General features: G+C 35.9%; 1 protein-coding gene across 6 annotated transcripts in view; it reads left to right on the top strand.

The window, feature by feature from the left end:
- The window catches only part of KATNAL1 (katanin catalytic subunit A1 like 1), a 119,505-nt gene that overhangs the window by 73,978 nt on the left and 21,038 nt on the right, over positions 1–24,489 (top strand). For all 6 annotated transcript variants that reach the window (XM_082700977.1, XM_082700972.1, XM_082700973.1 and 3 more), the window contains exons 4-8: positions 7,938–8,106; positions 16,047–16,174; positions 16,768–16,873; positions 21,270–21,428; positions 22,664–22,790. In XM_082700977.1, the coding sequence (XP_082557103.1) occupies positions 7,938–8,106; positions 16,047–16,174; positions 16,768–16,873; positions 21,270–21,428; positions 22,664–22,790 (689 nt within the window). The remainder of the gene's footprint in view (positions 1–7,937; positions 8,107–16,046; positions 16,175–16,767; positions 16,874–21,269; positions 21,429–22,663; positions 22,791–24,489) is intronic.

The following is a 24,489-nucleotide window of genomic DNA, read 5'->3' as shown; positions in this document are numbered from 1 at the left end:
GCAAGGCTTTAGTTGTAGGGTTTATGTGTGGACAGAAGGGGTTGTCCAGTATAATATGGATATGTTTTTAGCTAAATTTTAAGCTTCTTGGATGCAGGGGCTATTTCATTTGTTCTTGTGTCTGTGTGTTTTCAGAATAAGAATAATCTTAGAACTTGAGGGAAGCCTGGATGGCTCAGTTTGTTAAGGGTCCGCTTTCGGCTCAGGTCATGATCTCTGGGTTCTGGGTGTGAGTCCTGGATCGGGGTCCCTGCTCTGTGGAGAGTCTGTTGCTTCATCTGTCTCTGCTGCTCCCCCTGCATGTGTTTGCTTTTTCTCTCTCTTTCTGAAAAATAAATAAATAAAATCTTAAAAAAAAAAAGAAGGAATAATCTTAGAACTTGACTATATGCTAGACAAAGAACTATGAGATATGAAAAGTTCAACTTTTTTTTTAAAAGATTTTATTTATTTATTTAACAGAGAGAGATCACAAGTAGGCAGAGAGGCAGGCAGAGAGAGAGAGGAGGAAGCAGGCTCCCCACCGAGCAGGGGGCCCGTTGTGGGGCTCGATCCCAGACCCTGGGATCATGACCTGAGCCAAAGGCAGAGGCTTTAACCCACTGAGCCACCCAGGTGCCCTCAACTGGTATTTTAATATTTGTAGAAGTTGTGTGGCCCTTATACCCTATAGGAATGCCATTGTCTATTCTAGTTTTAAGGTCTTTAGAGTTAGGCAGAAAATATTTTATGGTTTTCAAGTTAAAAGTCTTTAGAGTTACATGGAAAACACAAGGCTTGTCTATCTTTAGATAAAGAAGAGCAGGTTACAATCAAGTAATTAACCTTCCTGAGAGTGATGGAATTCTACCATTAGACTAATGACTTAGTAATTTTATCATCCCCACTCCCCTGCCTTTGAAGTGGCTAGCAGCTTTAAATAAGGTTTAGTGTATCCCATCAAAATTGCTGACAGTTTCATTATTATATCTGGTTGTAGATAATACCAATATGTTAAGACGGCAACCCCCATGATATTAAATGGGATTGTATAATATCTGGTGTGAGAATGTCCGTAGCTCCAGATCTCACACCAGCTGAAATTTCTGGTTAAATGTTACTTTGGTTAACTTGGATAATTGTCTTCTGTAGTGGCTAAGCATCTTTCAACTCCAGGAAGATTTAGAACCAAGAATATAATGTCTAAGAGAATCAAAGTTGCAATAATAATATTTTCCTGTTAAGGAATATGTGCATATCTGTTGTGGCTAGTGAGGATGATAAGCATGCAATTCCAATTTAGAACGTATTATGGAATAATGGAGATCTGTGATTTTTTTTGTTGTTGTTACCTAATTTATGTTAAGTACTTTTGGGAAGTGTTAGGAGAAGTTTAGGCTTATCTTACTTGTAAGGCCAATTTACTAGGTTTATAAAAGTACTTATATGTAAATTAATATGCTTTATTGAGTAAGACAGTTGAGGAACTAAGAGGAAAATAAAATATATTACATTTATAAATGTAGGTAAAAATTTTGGTGGCATTTAATTAACCAGGTATGAAATGATATTAAACATTATGCAAAAGCACCTTAAAAATGGCTTCTAAAATCTGCCACTTTTGTGCATAGGAAAAGTTTTATAAGCTGTATTTAAAAGTTTTAAGAAATAACTGAATTTTTCCATTTTTTAAAAACTTTAACAAGTTGAATTATTTAAAAATCAAAGTAAGTTTCTAAAGAGTACAGAAATTACACTTGTACAGAAAATACAAAACAACTCATATCAGCATGACCTATAGCATTCAATGTATTTCTGGATGTGATTATTTGTTAGATAATGAGGGAAGACTTAATGTGGACTTCATACTGGGTAGCATACAGTCTTGCATTCATTAAGATTTCAGGTATTAATTGAAAAAAATCAGTATTTTGAACAGACTTCTGGATATATCATAATAAAATATTTGTTTTTAGTCTGATCACAAAAAACTAAAATTTCTAAAGTTCTTTTTTAGAACTAGAACTTATCATTAAAGGTTAGCTTCTGTGATGTCTCTTGATTTATGGAGAAGATGTCCTATTCAGTAGGGGAAGGTGAGTCCTGTCACTAAATGCTTCTGGGTTAATTAATATTTATGGGGGGTCCTGACCCCTCCTACCTCACACCATATAGAAAAATTAATTTGAAATAGAGCATTACCTAAAATGTAAAAGGTAGTAAGTATGTGTTTCCAGAAGAAAACATGGAAGGATATTATCATGATCTGGGGGTAGCAAAAGTTTATTGAACTAGACACTAGGGTGTTAAATACAAAAGACTGATAAATCAGAATTCTAAAACTATGAACTTCTCTTCATGAGGGGACACACCATTAAGAGAGTGAAAAGGCAAGCCATATACTAGGAGAAGATATTTGCAATGCATATATCTGACAAAGGCCTTGTATCTAGAATATATAAAGAATGATAGTCAATAAGAAAAGCCAGACAACTGATTGAAAAAAAAAAAAAAAAAAAAAAGAAGTGGACTAGGGCCTGGAAAGTTACTCTGCAAAAGACCATGTTTATGTGGCCAATAAGTATTGTTGAGAAGGTGCCCAACATCCATAGTCATTCAGGAAAGACAGAGTACAGGAACAGTGAGATACCAGTACATCCCCATCAGCATGGCTAGGATGGAGCAACTGGTACTCCCATACACTGTGGATGCGAGTGTGGAATGGCATCACCACTTTGGAAAACTGTGTGGCTATATTTACTAAAGCTAATCTTACATATACCCTGTGATCCAGCAATTCTATTCCTGAGTACATAAGTCCAAAGAAATGAATGCTTATGTTTACCATGAACATAATCCCCATATTCATATAAGCTTTAATAATACCTTCAAATGGAAAGCAGCTCAAATGCTCATCAATGGTAGAATAGATAAGTTGTCATTATATTTAAAACCATAGACTACTGCCTGTCATTGAAGAAAGATAAACTCATGCTACATGCAGGAACATGGATGAATTTCATAGGTCATGTTGAAAGAAAGAAACCAAGCACAAAGTATGTACTGTAGGATTCCATTTTTTCTGAAACTGAAATAGGCAAACCTAATATATGATAATGTCAGAATAGTGTTGACCTTACTGGCTGATACTGGCTAAGAGGAACCATGAAAAAGCTTTCAGGGTTATTGGGAAATGTTCTATGTCTTTATCTACAGGTGGTTATATGGTATTAAAACTTACTGAGTTGTGTAATATATGTACATTTTACTAAATATATCTTGTTATATCAGTGAAAAATAGATTTACAAATTTTATGAAGTGTTGTCATCCACCTACAAAGGAAGAACGTGAGGCTTATAGATGTTAAGTGACAGGCTTATATAATCAGTGATTGGTGGACCTGGGAGTAAAAAGGCATCCAGGTTTTTGGATTGTAAGTCTAATGCTGACCTCAGTTCACCATGCTGTTCTATGTGAAGGTAGGAATTGTGTTTGCAGTGTTTTTATGTCAATATAACATCCAGCACAGTTCCTATACTTATTATTAGGTAAATAATAACTTTACTGATTTGAAAAAATAGCAATCATGTATTTGATGAGAGTGCACATTAAAATTCTTAATCATTAATATTTAACTTCAAATCCTAGGTCCTCTCATTTCTATTTAAGCTTTGTTTTTTGCCTCTTGATTTCTTAACAAATAACTTCTCTTAGACTCAGAAGTCTCATATATTTGCTCCCAAGTTCTTACAGCAAAAGTATTATTAAGAACTAATTGGAGCTTATGTTTTTTTATTTTTTTATTAGACAGGGAAAGACATGTTTCTCTGTTTATTTAATCCTGGAGTTGTAGGTTATAGACTAATATAATAGCAAAATAAGATTTTTTGTTCTCTCTTTTCCAGAAGTTAACTTCCAGCAATCTGGCTTATGTTCTTGGACATACCTAGGACGTGTTCTAAATTACTTACATAGAATTCTAACATTGTATAAACAAAAAAAGGAGAATAATCATTAAACAGAATGCTAGAAGAAATAGAGCTCATTAGATAGGAATCTTAAGAAGGAGCCTATATAAAAATTGGAGAAAATTGTGTTAGTGTCTTAACATGGTGTGGAATGAAGGGCCTCTTTGAACGAGGTTTTTTCCCCTTTGATTTCTGGTTTGAAATTTGATTTTTGATTTCACAAGAGTGGTGCTATAATACAGATAGTTCTCTCTCTGTTGCCTGATGTTTTATGCAGATTTGCCAGGCAGTAATCCAGTAGGTCAACTAAGGATGGAGACTCTGAGCCCATGTCACTAGGACATGTGTATTTCTGGAACATGCCAAAAACTTTGTAGAATTCTGTAATTCCACTTTTTTTTTTTCCTTAAGATTTTTATTTATTTGTTTGACAGAGACACGGGCAGAGAGGGAACACGGCAGAGCCGGTGGGAGAGGGAGAAGCAGGTTTCCCACAGAGCAGGGAGCCTGATGGCAGGGCTGGCTCCCAGAGCCTTGGGACCATGACCTGAGCTGAAGGCAGATGCTTAAGGACTGAGCCACCCAGATGCCCATGTAATTTCACTTTTTAGGTGCTCAGATCTTTTACTTAGTGTTGTTGTGGTGTAATCACATTTAAAGTTATATTAACTTCTGAGTAGATAATATGAATAATTAAAATTTATGTAAGGAATCACACAATGCAGTAGCTTCTATGTATCTACCAAAGAGTGTAAGATAAAGAACTGTACTCCTACCTCTGAAGACCCTTTATGAGATTTTCTGCATCCTGTTCCACTCTCAGAGTAAGACACTGTGCTGAACTTGGGATTTATTATTTCCTTGCCTCTCTTTACTTTTAGTACATATATTTGTGTCCCCAAATGGTATCCTATGTTGCTTACTCTGTGTCCTTTGAACTTACTTCTTCATTTAATACTAGGGTCAGGAGATTCATCTGTTGTTCCATGTAGCTATAAGTCATGTTCGCATGTATATTGTATCCATTATGGGAATATATAATAATTTATGTATCTGTTCTGATACTGGACTTTGGGTTATTTTCAGGTACTGGCTATTACAAGCAGTGCTGATAAGAACATTTACATAGAATAGTGATAATTAATATGGCTTAGAAAGGGGCAAATACTGGATTTTGGAGGAAATTAGGATAGAAAAAGGCCTATTTCTTCCCATTCCTAGAGGGAAATAGTGGAGAACTGGGCACAGTATAGATCACCCAGTGTTTGATCTGTGTATCTCCCAGCTGTTTTCTACATTTGGAATACTGGGAGCTAGTACTGTGCCATCTTCTCTTTGACCTTCAGGGCAGAGGTTGATGAGGCTGTGTAACCTTACTGTCTCTCTCTTTCAAAAGAGGCCAGTAAAAGAAGCCGTGAGACTTATTTTTTTACCCAGCCTGGAAGCTGTCACTGAGTCCTTAAATTGAAGCATGACATTGTGCAGTGACGCGCTAATGGGGGAAGTACAGAGCAGAATCAAGGATGTCCTTTGGGAAGTTGACAGAGTCTGTTACAAATACAATGTCAACCTGCAGCGAGATGGAACTGAAGACTCACAGAGTAGGCACACTTTCGTGAGATGTGCGACTTGCCACTAGGCACACCTGGCTTCTGGAGCAATGCAGAGCATTTATGAGCCTGTCAGAATGTTGAGTGGCAGGACAAGGGCAGCAGCAGCAAGCACTTGGAATGCCGCCAGTGCAAGAGATTTGAAATAATAATTCTCCCAGCACCGCTTTCCTGAACCGGATGCATGTGCAAAATGGACTACAGTGGAACTCAAAGTAACTGTCAAAAAGCAGGCCTGGGTGGGGAGAGCACAAGCTGAGGTGGCCGAAGAGGCATTTTGGGATTCTCCACCCTTCTGCCCTAAGCAGTGAGGCCTAGGGGGACAAGCACGCAGCTGGAAGGGATGGGGTTGCTGTCAGGGAGCAGAAGCTTCAGGCCTGCAGTGTAGCTAGAAAGCAGGCCCACAGACAATGACAGAGTATTTGAATAGCAGGCACAGCTGCTAACAGAAGGGTAAACTTGACGTGTGTTCTGCGTGCTGGAGATTGTTGCTCTCATTTTATTGTCTTTGGACCTTACCGGTGGGTCTGATTCAGGAAAGTCATGTATGTCTGCCCAAATATATAAAAATAAAAGTAAAGTTCTGCTCTACTACTTTACACACCTTCATCAAAATGGAATAGAAGTTCAGTTGAAAAATAGTGGTTGAAGTGAAATAGTAGGATCAGAGCATGTACCATTTTTGTTTTTTTAAATCAGTCTCATCACATTTTTATTTTATTGGCAGATGCTTAAGAGACTACTAATCATGCACTAGAATTAATACCAAGATAATATCTTTATATTTGAAAATGCCTTGTAGCCATTGTACTATATACTCTTCTCCAGTTCCTTTTCTGTGATTTTTTTCACAAGACTGCTTATTCATCTTGGTCTCCTCCCAGGGCCTAGCAAACTAGTGGCCATATACCTCCTGATGTTTAGCTGGACTGAACTCCAAGAGCTCCAATGTTGACATGTAATAACCTAGTAGACATCCAGTTTTCACCAGCTTCCCTTACCCTTAGCCGTTTCATGTAGTGGTCTAATTCCAACAGGCTGAAGATCCTTTACTAGACCTGCAGTATGTCAGCGGTCTTTCACCTTTGTGGCCTTGAGTTTGCATCCTTCCTGGCTTTTCATCTTCTTTTCCTGTTTAGCTGGATTCTGAGTTACATACAGGTGTCACTTCTGCTATCAGGAAGAGAGACTCCATGATGAGTTAGATGAATTAAAAGCATGGAGTTGGAAAGGGATAATAATAGATATGGCATATGGGTAAAAAAAGGACTATGTGTATGGGATCTGAAGGGCTACAGATATAAAGGCAGAATGGTAGAGAGAGTAAAAATAGGAAAACAGAGGCAGAGACAGTCCAAGGAAGAACAAAGATTAGGCCCAGAGCATATAGTGTCCCCCCACCCCCACCAAATACCCAAAGCGAGACCTGAAGTACTGTGCTCAGAAATCTCAGAATTTTGCTTTTAACATATTTCATATTACATGAAATAAAATGTACCACTTTGTGTACATTGTGTACATTGTTACATTTATGTATTGTAACTTTTAAAAAATTGAGTTATATTTGGCATACAACATTTTATTAGTTTCAGGTATACAGCATGATGATTCAGGGTTTTTATATATTGTGAAAACCACCACAAATCTAGTTAATATCCTTCACTATACATAGTTCTCAAAGTTCTTAAATCACATGCACATGCACATATATAATTTGAATGATCCTGTGATTTTTTTATTTTTGACACCATCAAAGCATGAAGAACATTTTCACACATAAATTCATTTGTATATAGCAAGATTTCATTGTTTAGCCCTACTGCTTACAATTTGATGACTGAAATGTTGGATTTTCCAATACAGAAGCAGAGGAAATAATTTTGATTGTAAATAAATTAGTAAACTCTGCAGATAGATGTATTTTGAATTCTTGTCCTTTCAGCTTTTAATGCTTTTGTAAAAACTGAAGTGTAGTTGACATTTAATATTATTTTCAAAAGCTTTTTTTTTTTTTTTTAGTTAATTTTGGCCTAGGACAGTAATGAATAAGTAATTTGGCTTTCCATTATACTGTATTAGATGGAAATAGTCTGTATTGCCCTCTATTGGTGATTAGTAGTTATTTTTGACAAAGTAATTGCTGTTATACATATTTATATGTGTTTAAAAATTTTGTGAACTGGTATATTTTACAGAAGAGCACTTTTTTTTTTTTTTTTTGAAAAATACTTCTAAAAACTGACCTAATAGTTGTAGCCATGAATTGGCAAAAGGGGAACCACTGACATTTAGGGCTTCTTGATTTAATAGTTCTGTTGACTAAAGTATTTGAAATACTTTTGCCTTTGATTAATTTTCATTTTAATTTTTTCTTGTCAGAGCTCCACCTCAGATAAGGCGTCCCAATCGAGAAGTAAGACCTCTGAGGAAAGAAATGCCGGGAGTAGGAGCCCGGGGACCTGTAGGCCGAGCACATCCTATATCCAAGGGTGAAAAACCCTCTACAAGTAGAGACAAAGATTGTAGAGCAAGAGGAAGAGATGATAAGGCAAGACTTTCTTTGTTAACTCATTCCCTTGAAGCCCATGACTTTTGGTGCATATTATAATTTCTTTTGGCTTTTCAGAGTACCCCTCTTTTGACATGGAAGATATTAAAAAATCTACCTGCCTCAAAAACCTAGGCAGTCTTTGCATTTTGAAGGCCATTCTGCAATGCTGATAACCTCAGAAGTACATTTAGAAAAACAAATGCACAGATCTTTAGTAAAATGGATCTTGGAAAGAAATATTCAAAATAGTTTTAAAACAAAATATATTTTAACAAGTATTCTAAATTAAAATGAGCAATAAATGAAAAATATTGTAGGGGAAATTCTTCCAAGGGTATAGATTTTTTTTTCTCTTTTTTTTTTTTTAATTTTTTTTTTTTAAAGATTTTATTTATTTACTTGACAGAGAGAGATCACAAGTAGGCAGAGAGGCAGGCAGAGAGAGAGAGAGGAGGAAGCAGGCTCCCTGCTGAGCAGAGAGCCCGATGCGGGACTCGACCCCAGGACCCTGAGATCATGACCTGAGCCGAAGGCAGCGGCTTAACCCACTGAGCCACCCAGGCGCCCGATTTTTTTTTCTCTTAATGAGAGAATTTTCCTTGGTTGGGGTTCACTGTGTACATTTACTTTATTTGGAAAATTGATAGGTGAATGAACATAGTGCTAGGTGGAAATTCTGTCCTGCCCTTAAAATGGACTTTAGATAATCTTACAGAGGAGGGAGCCAGCCGGGATGACCGGACCCATCTTTTAGCCTTAATTTTAGTGAAAAGACAAAATTAGATGTTTAGTGATAGCATTTCCCGTTTTCATTGTGACCATCATATATGGATGATGATAATTATTGAATTGCCACCAAGAAGTTTTAAATTTTCCTAGCCAGAGGTTCAGGATATGTCCTCATGTTGATGCCATGACATTTATAATGAAAATATAACAACACTAATAGCAAGTTGTTATCCAAAATTAGACACTATGTTTGAATATTTTTGCCCTGTATAATTCCAGTCATTAGATCAGGACTCTGCATAGACCACCTTCCTCGGCCTTGTGCATATTTAATCTGTGGTAGAATAAAAGTGGTGTTTTTTGAGTATTTCTATTCATGAGCTAGATTCAAAGGTAGATTCTACTTCTTTTGATTCTACCTTTTTTTTTTTTGTAATTTGCCAGAGCTATTATACCATAAAGCAGTGAGTGATTCCATCTTTGATACTTGTTGGGATTCGTGAGGGGGCACTAATGAATGAATGAATGATTCCTGCTGGTGAAATTGAACTGGTTTTCTACCATTATCAAAACCCACCGAATAGATACTTAAAAATCTCTACCTTATGTGTCATCTTTGTTTCTTCCCTTGTTCTTCATTTTTGTCAGCTGACCTTGGTTTGCATTTTAAAGCATAAAGTAGGGGCTGAAGTTCAGCGCTTACTCTGCTGGTAGCTTTTAGGTAAATTTTAGAACAGGGTGGGGAACTTTTAGTCTTTACCTTAATTTAACATAACACAATAGAATAATCTTGGTCATGGTTTATTGGATGCTTCCCTGCTAAGCACCATTCGGAGTGATTAGACGGTAATTTGGGAACAGTCCCATGAAGTAGGTAGTCATCTTATAAATGAAGAAACAGAGGTAGAGAGCTGAAGTACCTGGCCCAAGGTCAAGAGAGTAAGGGATGGAGCTTGAAATGGAATATGAATTTGTGCCCAGATCTTTTCTCTCTTTTAGGGTTTTTTTTTTCATATTATGTAGTTAACCCTGCCAAACTAGATTAAAAATATGGATTGGATTAGAAAGGAGTCCCAGAACAATTAACTAAATGTTGAGTGATTCGTAAGCAAAGAACAAAGCAATGAGGCAGCATTTGTTGAATGTCACATTTTTCTGGAGATTGCAAATTGTCTCTTAAAAAGTTCCAAGTAATTTTCTAACTCTTATTCTTTCGTTGACATCTAAGTACTGAGAATGTCACTGGAAAGTAAGTCCTTTATTTGAGAAAAAAAAACAAAACAAAAAAAACAAAACCAAGTCTGCAGTTGTTTGAAGATAAAAGATGTTTTCTGAGTCACTCTGGACACAAAAGGGACTACAATTTAGAAAAACAAACTCATGCAAAGTTTATTAGATTTTGAAAAGTGTACTTGGTTGAGTTATTATTGTTGTAAGCACTCAAATGCCCGTTAGAATACTAGTGTCCTTAAAATTCACTGAAGGCTATGATAGGGTTTGAGGGGGTTTAGGTGAAACTGCTAGATATCCATGGCCTTTGAATAATAATTTGAAAATGAGAACCTTGTATTGGCAGGGTCCTCAGAGATATTGTAGTCCCTGTTGTGTTTTAAAAATTAGTTTTGTGTATTGCAACCACCTTAAAAAAAAAAATAAAAAGAATAGACTAGAAAATTCAGAATGCTCTAGTGATAGTAAGGACACTTATTTTGAGAAAAAAAAATACTGAGTTATATGAATATATATAAAAAACTAAATCATAATTATATTAGTATATAGTAGCTCATGTCAAGTGAATTTATTATATTGTGTCCTGGTCAAATGTTTGAAAATTGCTGCTGTATTCAAACCGCTTAACTTTATAGGTGTAAAAAAAAAAAAAGTAAGGACAGGAGAAATTACATATCTTGCCCAAGAGTCTCAGTATCTTTGGATTTTTAAATTTAGTGTTGCAAACTATGTGATGGGGCCACTAATAATAGCAGTAGCAGATGTTACTCGTTCTTGAGTACACTTAACCTGTACTAGCCCCATTTTGAAGTCATGTATGTATATTGGCTTATTTAATTTCTATAAATTCCTGTGACCTCAACAGTATTTTCCCTGTTCTGCGTTTGAAGAAATTGAGGCACAGAGTCATACACAAGTAGGTGGGGGAACTAGGAGTTAAATTCTTTAACACCTGAGCTTTTAACCAGTATGCTATATAGTCTCTTATTTGAAAATGCATACTATCTTATTTTAATGCATCATGAATACCTGTTTCTTGTAAGAGTTCCAGTTCATTTTCTGGGAGTGATTAAATCTTTTCTCCCCTCTTTTTTTTTTTTTTTAACTGTTGACAAGCTTCGGGTGGGTCCAAGCTTAAAAATAGTGTTTTTCAATAAGTAACAACCACTTCGTATAGTGATCTGTTGTTCAACTCTTACCGTTTTTCTCTCTCTGAGGTTTACAGAGTCCTCAAAAAGCCAGTTTGTTACCTTATTTACTTAACACACCTTTATTATGTGCATACTTAGTGTTAGTCAGACTTGCTGGTACAGGGAACATAGACTTCAAAAAAATGTGATTCTAGCTTCATGTTGGTTATTTTCTTATTGATGAGTGGGAGTGAGATAAATCAATTGACTTTGCTGTATTTTTCAGTCTTATTTGAATGTACCTGAGAAAATTTGATGTATTACTATTTAACTATTTAAGCCTCTAGTCAGTATAGAAATAACAAATGTATTTTTTTATATTGAAAAAGGATGGTCTAAAAATAAAAAAAAAAAATACTAGGTAGCAGAGGAAATGTTTCTGTGTTACCACCAAAAATAAATTTAATTCCTAAAACTCTGATTCTCAAGTATTTTTAAGACTATGACTTCATGGTTAATTAACTCTTAGCAAAATGAGCAGTGCTTCTATTACGGTCTCATGATTAAAGCTACATATGCTTTTAAATAGAATTCAGATTAAAGGATGGTAAATTATATTAATAGAATTGATTTAAAGTTATTAAACTTAAAGGACTTCATTTCATTGAATTGCATGTAACAAATGGCTCTTATTGAATACTTTGCTTCTCATCACTGAGTTAAGTCTAGGGATGTCTGATGTGAAGAGATGTTGTAAACTGGATTGAGAACTGTTGATAAGTGATTATACAAATGAACAGTGACTTCAGAAAAATTTTTCTTTTTCTTATGAAGAAATGGATACTGTCTTATGGGGTCTATTTAATGAATAATGATCATCTAATTAGCAGTGTATTGTTAAATGTTCAATAACTAGTTTTCTGAAAAAATGTGTATATACACATTCACACATTTATTGTAAATCTGACTGACATAAAGGATGTGTAGCACATAATTTACAAATAATTAAATATATAGTACTCTTTACTGTAAATTCTGTAGAGTGAATAGACTCTCACAGGATGCCTTTGCTGACTTTTGCTCAGCTCTTTTTATCTGTAGCCAACCTATGGTGGTTGCAGTTAACAAATGAATAAAAATGTAGTTCTGACAAGAATGTTGGTTGGTATTTTTTTTTTTCTGTTAATGAGTAAGATGAAAGTAAAACAGTAGAAATACATGTTGGTAGTTCACTCATTCACTGATTATTTGGGCAACTTTGATGAAACAGTTAATAGTTTTCAAATAATGGAAAAATATTTCATTAATTTTTATGCTGTTTACAATGTAACAGCTGTAGAAATGGCATACTTTTAAGTTTCATTTGCATTATTGTTTTCCCCATTATTTTCTTAAGTCTAGGCCATTAGTAAAGTAATAAATCAAGCCCTGATTTGTACTATCAGCTGATTTCTGTGATACAAATATTTTTGTGACCCATTTCAAGCTATGAACGTCGTGATGTGGAGCTCAGAGTTCAGATGAGCTTGGATATCCCTGTGATTGTGGACCAGTGTTTTTGTTTTTTGTTTTTAATTACTAATTAGTAATTCTGATGTTGGGTAGCTCACAACCTAACAAGAGCAATGATCCCTTTGTTAGAACTCATTGTTAGAAAATTATTTTGTTGATCTGAAATTTATATCTTTTGTTACTTTCAATTTGTCCTGGTTCTTTCTTTTGGACGAATATAGAGGAAATAGAGGTAAATAGGTCAGTTGGTCATGTGGCTCCATTAGATGTCTCTAGTGTCCCTGATCCTCCTCTATATGATGTGGTTTTTGAATTTTCATTGCCCTGGATATTCTTTTTGGGTGCAATTCATTTGTCACTTGAAATGCAAGACCCAGAGCTAGTAACTGACTGTCTTCTACTTAATCTGCCAATGTGAGAAGACATGCAGTAAAATGTAAAAACCATTATTTGCACTTTAGGCCAAATTGTGTCATTAATTGACTTTATATAATATGTTAGTCACTAATTTTAGCCTCAAGTATTATTAGCCAATACTAATGAAAGATCATTAATAAACCTTTCTTGATAAGGGTAATTTAGATGTTAGTAAAAAGATGCTAAAATATTTGCTTTAATGAGGAAAAAGGTCTGTTAGACTTTATGCTAAATATCAAATTCTTGCTATGTTGACCTTTGTCAATTAATGTGAAAATCTAAGCAAAGACTTTTTTTTTAAGATCATTTCAGTGTTACTGTAGCTATCATTATTATTATTACTAGAAACTGTTCAGGTAATAATCTGGGTAAGGTTATCTTTATTGCTTGAAAACGAAGTCTCTTTTAGGTATTACAGTTAATCTAGCTCATTAACTGAAACCACAGTAACCTCTATTTGTTATCCCTATTCTAGTTTGAGTATTTGTTACAAAAGATAATGATCACCCATTTTATTGATTTCCCAATGTCACCAAATTACTTATTTTTAGTTTATCTAAATTTGTTTTTTAATAACCTCACCATTTTGACTTGGAAGAGTTCTTAGAATCTTTTTTGGAGTACTTAATTTATATTCAAATCTCAACTCTGTCTTTGATAAACTTTGGATTCTAGGGAAGTCATTTGCCTGGCTTACCCCACATTTCCTCTTCTGTGTATTGAAAGGCTTGACCTTGAGTACTGTAACACAGGTTTTTCTTTCTCTGCTTCTGCTTCTATTCCATCCTTTTTCCACATGGTAGGTGGTAGAAGGGTCATTTAAAGATTTAAATCGGATCCTGTCATTCCCTATTTAACATATTTCAGATATTTTCCCAGTACATTTAGAATAAAATCCAGACTCCTCACTGTGGCCTATAGGGGCCAGGGTGAGCTGGCCTCTGCCTGTCTCTCCAGTCTGTTTTATTTGTTCAATTCTTAGCCACATGGACCACTCAGTTTTTTTCATAGCATTTGACAGTTTATGATTATGTGTGTTTTTGTTTTGTTTACATGTTACTTGTTTCCCCTGCTAGACTAGATGCTCAGTGAGGGCAGATAGTGTATTTTCATTCACTGATAAAACCTAACAGAATGAAATGTATTAGACAGATGCTCACATAATTATTCTTAAATCCTCTGGTTCTTACTACTTTGAGGTAAGTGTACAGCTTTTTCTTTCTCTTGGCAGTGTTTATCATGTCTTCTCTACCACTTGGGAATTCATACTAAAATGGATGTCTGCTTATATTTTTAAACAATTTTATAAATCTCAAATTACAATGACTGTCCTATCATGGCATGTTAATAAGTCCCAGATATATCAGTTGCTGTTGCATTCTTTAGTTGATTTACTTCTAGAAGAGTTTTAAAAATGATTACAGGGAATTGCCAGTGATTTGTTTGAATGTCACTTCGTAGCCTTGTCCTACCTGTGTTAGAAAGTGTGATTCTAGGCTGAGCTTATTTTAAATATTTATGTTTGTCATGGTAAGTATGCCACAAATATACTCTATAGTGTCAATATTGGTATCTATCATCTGAAATATAAGAATCTTTATGAAAATTTAGCTTAATATTGTCACCGTGCTACCCAGATACAGTAAATTATTTGTTTTTTGGGTCAAGTCACCAAGAGTACTGTTTGGTCATTTACCTAGTGGCTTAATGAACTCAAGCATTTGCCCAAGGGGAGCCATTTAGTCCCCTGTCAGCACTTATGATCAAGCTTATGCTTAATCTCAGATGAAGTGTGGTAGGAGAGGTTCATTCTGTTCTCTCTTCAGATTTAAGCTTAGGAAATTCACACATTTTTTGACTACTTTCCCTTTCATTTTTGTATTAGACAGTAACTATGGGGCTGAAACTCTAGAAAGGTATTTGGCTCTGTCCCCTGAAGTAGTTCCAGTGGTTGAACTATCTCTAGCAACTGAGAGCATTTCATTTAAAGCCCTTCAAAGCTGAATAAATCTTGGCAGAACCCCACAGAAACCAGAGCATGTAATTCTTTTTTAAAGCCACCATATTATTAAATAAAGAATTTGGGGTAAAGTATATTGCTTTAGTGGTCTTAATAATACTACTTAAAAAGGTCCTTTTACCATTATCATTATTGTGACTTTGTGATGTGGTCCAAGGACTTTACTGGGAGGAAATCCTGGGAGGTGCTAAGAGTAACAGGGAAAAAAGGCTTTGTAAGATGCAGATCAGAGTCCCAAGGCTTTCCTCATCTGTAGCCTCTTTCTTGGCTTTCATAATTTCATAGGATTCATAGTTTGTAAAGCTCTTAAGAGCTTTAAGCTGACTCAGGCGTGAGGTGGTCTGATGTTGTGCAAAGGGCATATGTTCGAGAAGTCAGAAAGAGCTGCATTAAAATCTCTACTCTGACTGACATTTAATAATTTTAAACTTGATTAGGGTATTTTACCTGAGTTCCAGTTCCTTATTTGTAAAAAAAGATAAGGATAATAATACTTACCTTGTTGTGAGTATTAAATGAGATAACATATTTGTGATTTATTGCCATGTAGTAGGTTCTCAGTAAGTTAATGTTGTTTCTTCCTCTCCGTTAATATTCTGTATATTCTTTGGTGGCACTGGAAATTCCCCACATCCACAAACTTAGAAGTATCTAGCAAGGATCATTTTAGTTTTACTTGAAACTGTACCCCCAAGGATGTAAATGTAAAGAAGTGTGTAATAAAGTTCATCTGTTTCTGATGAAATAAACAGATATGGCATTTGGATAATCACAAAACAGTGTCTTAAAATAATGAAAAGTTACTTTGAAATTATTACATTTTAATATCTTGAAAGCTCAATGATGTTAATTAAAATTATCTTCTTATTAACTAGTACTTTTTTTATATCTGTCTCCAGGGAAGGAAGAATATGCAAGATGGTGCAAGTGATGGTGAAATTCCTAAATTTGATGGTGCTGGGTATGATAAGGATCTGGTGGAAGCTCTTGAGAGAGACATTGTATCCAGGAATCCTAGCATTCATTGGTAAGTCTTTTAAGTTCTTGAATTAAAGCAGCAGAGAAAACAAGTTATTGGTTGGTCTAATGTTAGTCTCTTCTTACTATCTATGACTGTGCCTTCATCCATAATAAATGCATGTGTAGAATTGACAGGACAGTTCTTCTTTCAAAAGCTAACCAAGTCATTTTACATGTTAACTTGATGTTGACATAACTGACAAAGATTGTTAATTCAATAACATGTCCTAATTAGGGACACCTGGGTGGCTCAGTGGGTTAAGTGTCTGTCTTCAACTCAGGTCATGTCCTGGGATCGAGTTCTACATCGGGGCTCCTTGCTCAGCAGGGAGCCTGCTTCTCCCATTTACCAGCCTTTGCCGGCTCTGACTGCTGCTCTCCCTACTTGTGCTCTTTCTCTCTGATGAATAAAATCTTAAAAACAAACGAGCATGTCCTAATTAATTAACTACAATATATTTTCACTGATCATTTTATGCAATATTAGTTAAAATAGTGTTCTTAATATACTAATTTCATAAAAAATTATTTTAAAAAATTAGTATTGACCGTAAGTCAAGGTGTCCATGAATAAACATGAAACTTTGTTCTCTTGCAAAGGGATGACATAGCAGATCTGGAAGAAGCTAAGAAGTTGCTGAGGGAAGCTGTTGTTCTCCCTATGTGGATGCCTGACTTTTTCAAAGGGATTAGACGGCCATGGAAGGTGAGCATTTATTAAAATAAAATTGGTTTAAAGATGATGCTTGCATGATAATGAACGGCATCACTGTGGTTACTTTGTGTGTTTGTTAACCAAGTTGGTAAAGGTTGGAGGAGGTTTATGTACCCTCTTAACACCTGGATTTGAATTTGTAGTTGAGGTGTGTTGCTTCTCAGAGGAACAGAGTGTTGAAACTACAGTCTTTAATTAAGTCACTGCCCTCAGGATTGCTGGGCTAGGGATTAGCTTTAAAAATTTTCTAGATGTCTGTTTCTGCAAATAAGTTAACAAGCAAATTAAATAGTAGATAGTCTTATAGAATAAGTATTTGATCAAATAAATACATTTCTGAAAGTTGGCACATTTCTCACTAATTAATTTTTTTGATCACTTTTGTTTAGGTTTGGTATTATTCTTAGACCTGCCCTCTACTTTAGGGTAAAAAGCCTGCTCAGGGCTATTCCTAAATCCATTGTTTTTATTTTAGCATATTAAAATCCCCTTCTAACAATGGCTGCCTGGAACTTTTTTGGTCTCAGTCACAGGCAAAGGCTTCCTTTAGTCTGCTCAGTAGAGTTAAGTAAAACCCATGATCTTACTCTGCCCTTCTGAATTAGCTAGGAAGGTTTGTTTCTCTTCTCAGTATCTCTTCCTCTTTTGACATGCCTAAAAGTAAAGAGGAGGAGAGATTTTATATTTACACAAATAGCTTGGAATACTCATGGCATTTTGATTGTCTTCAATAAGTTAAACACTTTTATAGACTGGTATAGATTTATCTAATTTTGGTAATATATTACCGTACATTTCCTCTGTATTATAACTTTAAAAACAATACTTAAAAGAGAGAAAAAAGTCTTAAAATAGCTATTTATAGGAGTTTTAAGACAGCATTGTGGGTGTAATCCCCCTATCATGATGAGCCCTGTAAGTCTTTACCAGGAAGGTGATTTGCACATGTAAAAAATCATGTTGGCCGCAGTAGCCAAGCTGAACAACAGGACTTGCACAAAGGCATTTGTTGTTTGATTATGAAAAATGGGTGGATTTGTGAGGGATGTTTAAAAGGTAAATGATAACTTATGACTGAATGTTCATAGAGAGAGGGTGCGAGTTGTATGACTCTCAAATTCCAGTCTTGAATTGAAGGAGTATGCAATTACTTCTGACTCCAGCAACCCCAAACTGAGCCAAAACTTACACATTGAAGGCACTTTTCTGTGGGACTACCCTCCTTTCAGGTGCCACATGCAAACTTGGGCATCCCCAGGTCACCCTCACTTCTGGCCAGCTGGCTATAAATTTGGGGGCCCCCTTAGGTAATTTTCTGGAATGACTTACAGAACTTAAGAAAGCATTGTACTTAGAATAACAGGTTTAACGTAGCAAAAGGAGGCAAATCAGAACTAGCCCCAGGAAGAAATGCATAGGGTAAGATCTGCAAGGAGGCTGAAAGTGAAGCTTCTGTTTTCTGCCCATAGAATTAGGATGCTGTGGGTGTGTGACAGTACATAGAATAGTGCTAACAGGGAAGCTCACTCCAGCTCCAGTGTTCAGGGCTTTTATTGAGGTTTCACCACATAGGCATGACTGATTGAATCACTGCCCATGTGTCTCAGTCTCCAGTCTCCCTTCTTTCTCTAGGTCTAGTTGATCTTGTACAGCTCAAGGTCCCTCTAATCCCATGGTTGGTTTTTCTGGGAAGGCCAGCTACCATCTTGAATCATCTCCTTAGCATAAACTATACAGGGGCCCACCATGAGTACCTCAGCATAAAATTCATGGTTCAAGTGAACAACAGAGCACTCCTGTCACTTTGAAAATTCCAAGGATTTATAATCTACCTCCGAGGAACTGGGGGAAAAGAACAGCCAAATTCTTTAATTTACAGTACTGTGAACTGTGAACTGATACTGGAAATTGAGAAGATGAGCAGGTTTAAATAGAAACAAAATATGTTTAGATAAATACTCAGCAATAATTGGAAGTAGAGTTCTGGAGCTTAGGATAGAATTTGAATTTAAATTAAAATAATAATATGGGTGTAGATGAGATTGTTCAAGGAGGTCCATAAAGGAAAAAGAGCAAGAAGCTTGGTTGCTTTGAGAATATAGAGGCAGGGAAGTAGGAAAACTGAAAGGCACTGGAAGAGAGTCCTAAGTAGGAGGAGTGTCAGGGAAGAACAGTCTTCTAGAACTAATAGAGGGTGAAGACTTTCAGGAAGAAGGGAATGAACCTCAGGTATCAGCACCATCAGAGGTCAGGGAGAAGGACAGAAGATAAAAGTTGAAAACTGACCACTGGATTAGTAAATTAGGTCACTTTAGTTAATTAGTGGAGACAGAAGTCAGATTGTAGCTCATAAAGAAAAAATAGTGAGCATGAACAATTTAAGAAGATTGGCTGAGGAGGGAAGAAGTAGATAGTAGCTAAAGGGTTTGTAAGGTCAAGCAAAGGATTTTTTTCTTTTTTAAACAGGACAGATTTAAGTATGTTTATATACTGAGGGAAGGAGCCAGTAGAGAAGTAGATACAGGAAATAGAGGAGATGTTGGAAATTAACTCTTACTGGAGGTGGCCACATGAAAGACATTACAGAAACGGAGAGGGCATTCAAAAGGGACTTTAGAGAAATAATGAATTTTGCTATAGCTGTGCTTATACCATAGTTGTTTGTACAGTTTTCAAAATATCCATCTCATGCACAGCTACAAATTCCTTGGAAAGCAAAAAATTTTTTATATAAGTAGTGTTTCAAATCCTCTTTCTAGGTGTCAGAATTCTATACCTAGTGTTAACTTTAAGAATAAATCTGTTGGTTATTTTATCACCAAAAAATGGGTTTATTTAGGAATAGCAGAGAATTGCAATTTGGGACACAGGCTATGGCAGAACCACACGTAAGTTTGGAGAGCAAAGAAGAAGATTTTTATAGAGGAAAGGGGAAATTAGGAGGGATGTAATAAAAGAAAAAATCTATTGGAGTAAAGTCTGAGGTTACAGTATAGTGGTTTTTCATTGGCTGGGTTTTGACACTCTCCCATTGGTTTTGACACTCTCTCATTGTTGCCACAGGGAGGAGAAAAACCTTTCTTCCTCATGCCTGGCTGGTAAAGTATCTAATGTTGTGTATGTAGACTTGTAAGGCTGGTCTCATCCAGTAGGGTTTGCAATTGACTAAGAGTTGTAGGACACAAGAGCTCCCCCTTCTGGCCTTGCAGCTCTATTTTAAAGGCGTTTTCCTTTAATTTTCACAATAGGAAAGGGTTTGGACAGTTTCTGAATTTGGAAACTTTATGTGTGCATAGTTTTCAAAATTTAAATCCCCAGGAGCTTATTAAATTAAATTAATAAATGGGACAGAATTCTTTTAAAGATCATCAACCAATATACAAAAGAAATGTAGTGTTAACTATGTATTTGAATTTCCATTGGAAGAAGAAAATACTGAGTATTGAATATCCAGTAGCCTTCAACACCAGAGGACTGGTGTTCTTGAATAACTTTTACTCCTTATTGATTTATTTTTACAGAAGAATTTTGTATGTTGCCAAAGGTAAGAGGTAACTAAGATTTAGTTTTTAGTTTGTGTTTAGTAGTTCTTTCATCAGTAACTATTTTATATGAACTGTTAATTGTCTAGCACATTAAGCTGATAAAATGCTAGCTGAATTGATTATGCTTGAATTGCCACTGGATTTTAGTTACCTTATTAACTAATAGGTGGATCTCTCCTTTTTTTTTTTTTTTTTTAAAGATTTTATTTATTTATTTATTTTGTCAGAGAGAGGAAAAGCACGCATGTGAGCGCACAAGCAGGCAGGGGGGAGAGAGAAGCAGGCTCCCTGCTGAGCAAGGAACCCTTTGTGGGACTCGATCCCAGGACCCTGGGGTCATGACCTGAGTGGAAGGCAGCAGTTTAACCAACTGAGCCACCCAGGTGTCCCAGATCTCTACTTTTTGATTAAAACTGTGTATTATGTGTTGTAGAAGGCAGGTTTTGTACCTTAGGAGGTCAAGGAATATGTGGTAGAAAATATCTTATTTTCATTATGTTTAAACAGAGTAGTCACTGTTAAGCCATGCTCAAGACTACACATACTTACGTTCTTCCAACTTTAAGAAAATTGGGTAGGTTCTTTCTCAGTGTATCAGAAGATTTCTTATTGCCTGGCTCTTTTGTTAGCCTGCCTCTAAGTGCCTCTGATTTGAGACATTTTGTGAAATCAGTCATTTAAATCTATGAAATGATACTTATGTCAAATACACTGTGATTTTACTATGACAGTTGAGTTAATCTTTTGATGGGAAAATTTTTATGTACATCAATAGCTGATGATACCATATAAGAATGCTTTTTAATCTGCTAAAACATTTAATACATCTTTTGAAATTTCAGGGTGTACTGATGGTTGGACCCCCAGGCACCGGTAAGACTATGCTAGCTAAAGCTGTTGCCACTGAATGTGGCACAACATTCTTCAATGTTTCCTCTTCTACACTGACATCTAAATACAGAGGTGAATCTGAGAAGTTAGTCCGTCTATTGTTTGAAATGGTGAGTGATGATATATTCAGATTTCAAAGAACTGATTGTGTAGGCAAATGATATCCCTTTTACATCCATTCGTCTAGGGAGTCTGTTTTTAAAGATTTTTATTTATTTATTTGACAGAGAGAGATCACAGGTAGGCAGAGAGGCAGGGAGAGGGTGGGTGGGGAGAGCAGGCTCCCTGCTGAGCAGGAAGCCCAATGCGGGGCATGATCCCAGGACCCTGAGCTGAAGGCAGAGGCTTAACTCAGTGAGCCACCCAGGTGCCCCAGGGTGCCCTGTTTTTAAAAGGGCAAATGGAGATGTAGTTGAATAGTTCCATCTTGACACATGAGTAAGGTATGGAGTGGTGGGTTTTGTGGAGTAGTTGATGTGTTTTCAGTGTATCTTTCTCTTTGAGGTACGAGAAAGCCCTTTGGCATCCTATCCAGAAAGGGTAGAAGACACTTTAGAAATATATGTGGTTTGATTTTTCTGGATCGATCTATCTTTCTTTCTTTCTTTCTTTCTTTCTTTCTTTCTTTCTTTCTTTCTTTCTTTCTTTCTTTCTTCCTTTCTTTCTTTCTTTCTTTCTTTTTCTTTCTTTCTTTTTTAAGATTTTATTTATTTCTTTGACAGAGAGAGACACAGTGAGAGAGGAAACATACGCAGGGGGAGTGGGAGAGGGTGAAGCAGGCTTCCCATTGAGCAGGGAGCCTGGTGCAGAGCTTGATCCCAGGACCCTGGGATCATGACCTGAGCCTAAGGCAGAAGCTTAACAATTGAGCCACCCAGGCTTCCTGATATTTCTGGATTTCTAATGAGCTGGTTGAGCAGGGTGTATTTTAGTATTTAATTTAAAAATCAGAAGTTTATCTGTCATAAAAGTTTGTTCTTTTTTCAGAAGGGACTTGCAGTAGTTATTTAAGAATATATATTTGAAGATGGAGATTGATAATTTATCTTTAAGAAGATTTATATTACGGAGATTTTCAAACACAAAAGTTAGTACAAAAATAGTACTAAGAATCCCCATGTATCTGTCCCCCACCTTCACCAACCATCTAACTTTTATTCTTTGAAATTTCCATTTTCTGATATAAACGATTTAATCTTTGTCAGTAGTCAAACGGTGGCAATAAAGCAGTAAGAAATTTCTGCTCTTTTTTTAAAGCATTATTTTAGGAGGAGGAAATGACATTAAAAATTCAGATTATTTTATGAGTTCATTGAATGGTTGCTTTAAAATGTTTTTTACAAAGGCCAGATTTTATGCGCCGACCACGATCTTCATCGATGAGATAGATTCTATCTGTAGTCGAAGAGGAACCTCTGATGAACATGAGGCAAGTCGCAGAGTCAAGTCTGAACTGCTCATTCAGATGGATGGTAATTGATATTTAATTACTGTCCCCAAACTGTTTCATTTCCTTTGTGAATTTTGGGTCAATTCATACTGTGGAAATTCTCAGTGAGTGGACTGGAAGGCAGCCTGAATTTATTTGTAATCATTTGTTCTCCACCTGCTTGTTCAGTTTGCTCATGCACTCAGATAGCATTTACTGCAAATGTGTTATGAATCACATGCCATTTCAGGTTCCGAGGTTACAAAGAAAAGGAATGTCATGGCCGGTAAGGATCTTACTAGGACTGTAGAGGTTTCAGAGATGTGGTCCAGGGCCCCAGGGGTCTTTACGGCCCTTTTAAAAGGTTTGTGAAGGCTAAACCATTTTCATGATAAAATCAAGACATTATTTGCCCTTTTTCACTCTCAGTGTCTCATGAGAATACAGTGGAGTGTTTCAGAGGCTGGAAGACATTTGGGTTGTCATAATAGATGGAAAGCAGCAGCAGATAGGAGAATCCAGCTGTTCTCTGTTGAGTCAGACATTAAGGAGATTTACAAATGTAAGAAGATGCCATTCTTCTTACTAAATTTGTTTTTTTGGTTTTGAAAATCGTTATTTTTCATAAAATGTTATTTATATTAAATTAACAAAGAATAGATTTGTTACTTTAAAATGGATTAATACATTTAAAAATTCTCAGTTTTAATTTCTAATGGTAAATATTGATAGATGAATTATTCCACACACACAGAAGCTCTTTGGAGCTCATAATTTTTTTTTTAAGAGTACAAACAAATCCTGAAGCCAAAGAGTAGAACCACTGATCTAGTTGGGAAGCAGGCAACTTAACAATAATGCATTTTAAAATTGTGTGGTAGAACTAATCTAGGTGTGGTGAAAACACGGGAGGAGACATACCACCCAAATTAAGGGAGTCATGGAAGGAAACAGCCGAGTTGGGCTTCGAAACTTTGGCAGACGTTATTCAGACTAAGAAATGGCAATGAAGGAAGAGAGTGGTGGGTCAGAATTGCCTTTAGAGGTTTATTACTCTGGTAATTGTGTGGCAAATGTAAAATGTGTTAAAAAAAAATCCAGAATGTGTTGTTTGGAAATAGCTATGGTTCTACAGCAACTGGGGATACTTACTGAATACTTACCATGTTTTGTACACATTGCCAGGCACTGTAGGCATGTGTGAAACAGAGTAATAGGAGTCCTTGCCCTCCATGAGTTTATCATGTTAGTTTATGCTAAAGTATGAGAGAAAAAAGTGACTATGTTATACTTTGGGGGAGGGATCTAGAGGAGAAACACATTAGATGTTTCAAAAATATCACTGACTATAAATTTAGCTGAATTTCATCCAGGGGTGTTTGTGACTGTTGATTATTAATTGGATAGCTTGATTTTTTGTGATAATGACTGAAACAGGAGTGTGGTAATAATTTGTTAAGGAAATACAGTATTGAACTGGATTGCTTTAAATTCACTACCTCGTTAAGCCAGGCCACAACTAGAAACTCTTAGCAATAAAGTTTTTGAGTTTTTTATGTGTTTGTTGTTGTTCTTGTTGTTACTGCACATTTTCTGGAGTTCCCATTGTGTAACCTGAAACTTTTTATTCTAAAACTTTAATTCTGAAAAAGTAGACTCAAGGTATTTGTGTTTGATTTGGTATAAAAAGAAAAGATATTTTCAGTAGTGACTGATTATTATGTTCTTTCTCAGATTTTTGT

The sequence above is a fragment of the Mustela nivalis genome (genome assembly GCF_964662115.1).
Source record: "Mustela nivalis genome assembly, chromosome: 15".
NCBI classification, from domain to species: Eukaryota; Metazoa; Chordata; class Mammalia; order Carnivora; family Mustelidae; genus Mustela; species Mustela nivalis.
Note: the sequence above shows the minus strand (reverse complement) of the source record. Positions and strands in the feature narration are given on the sequence as shown.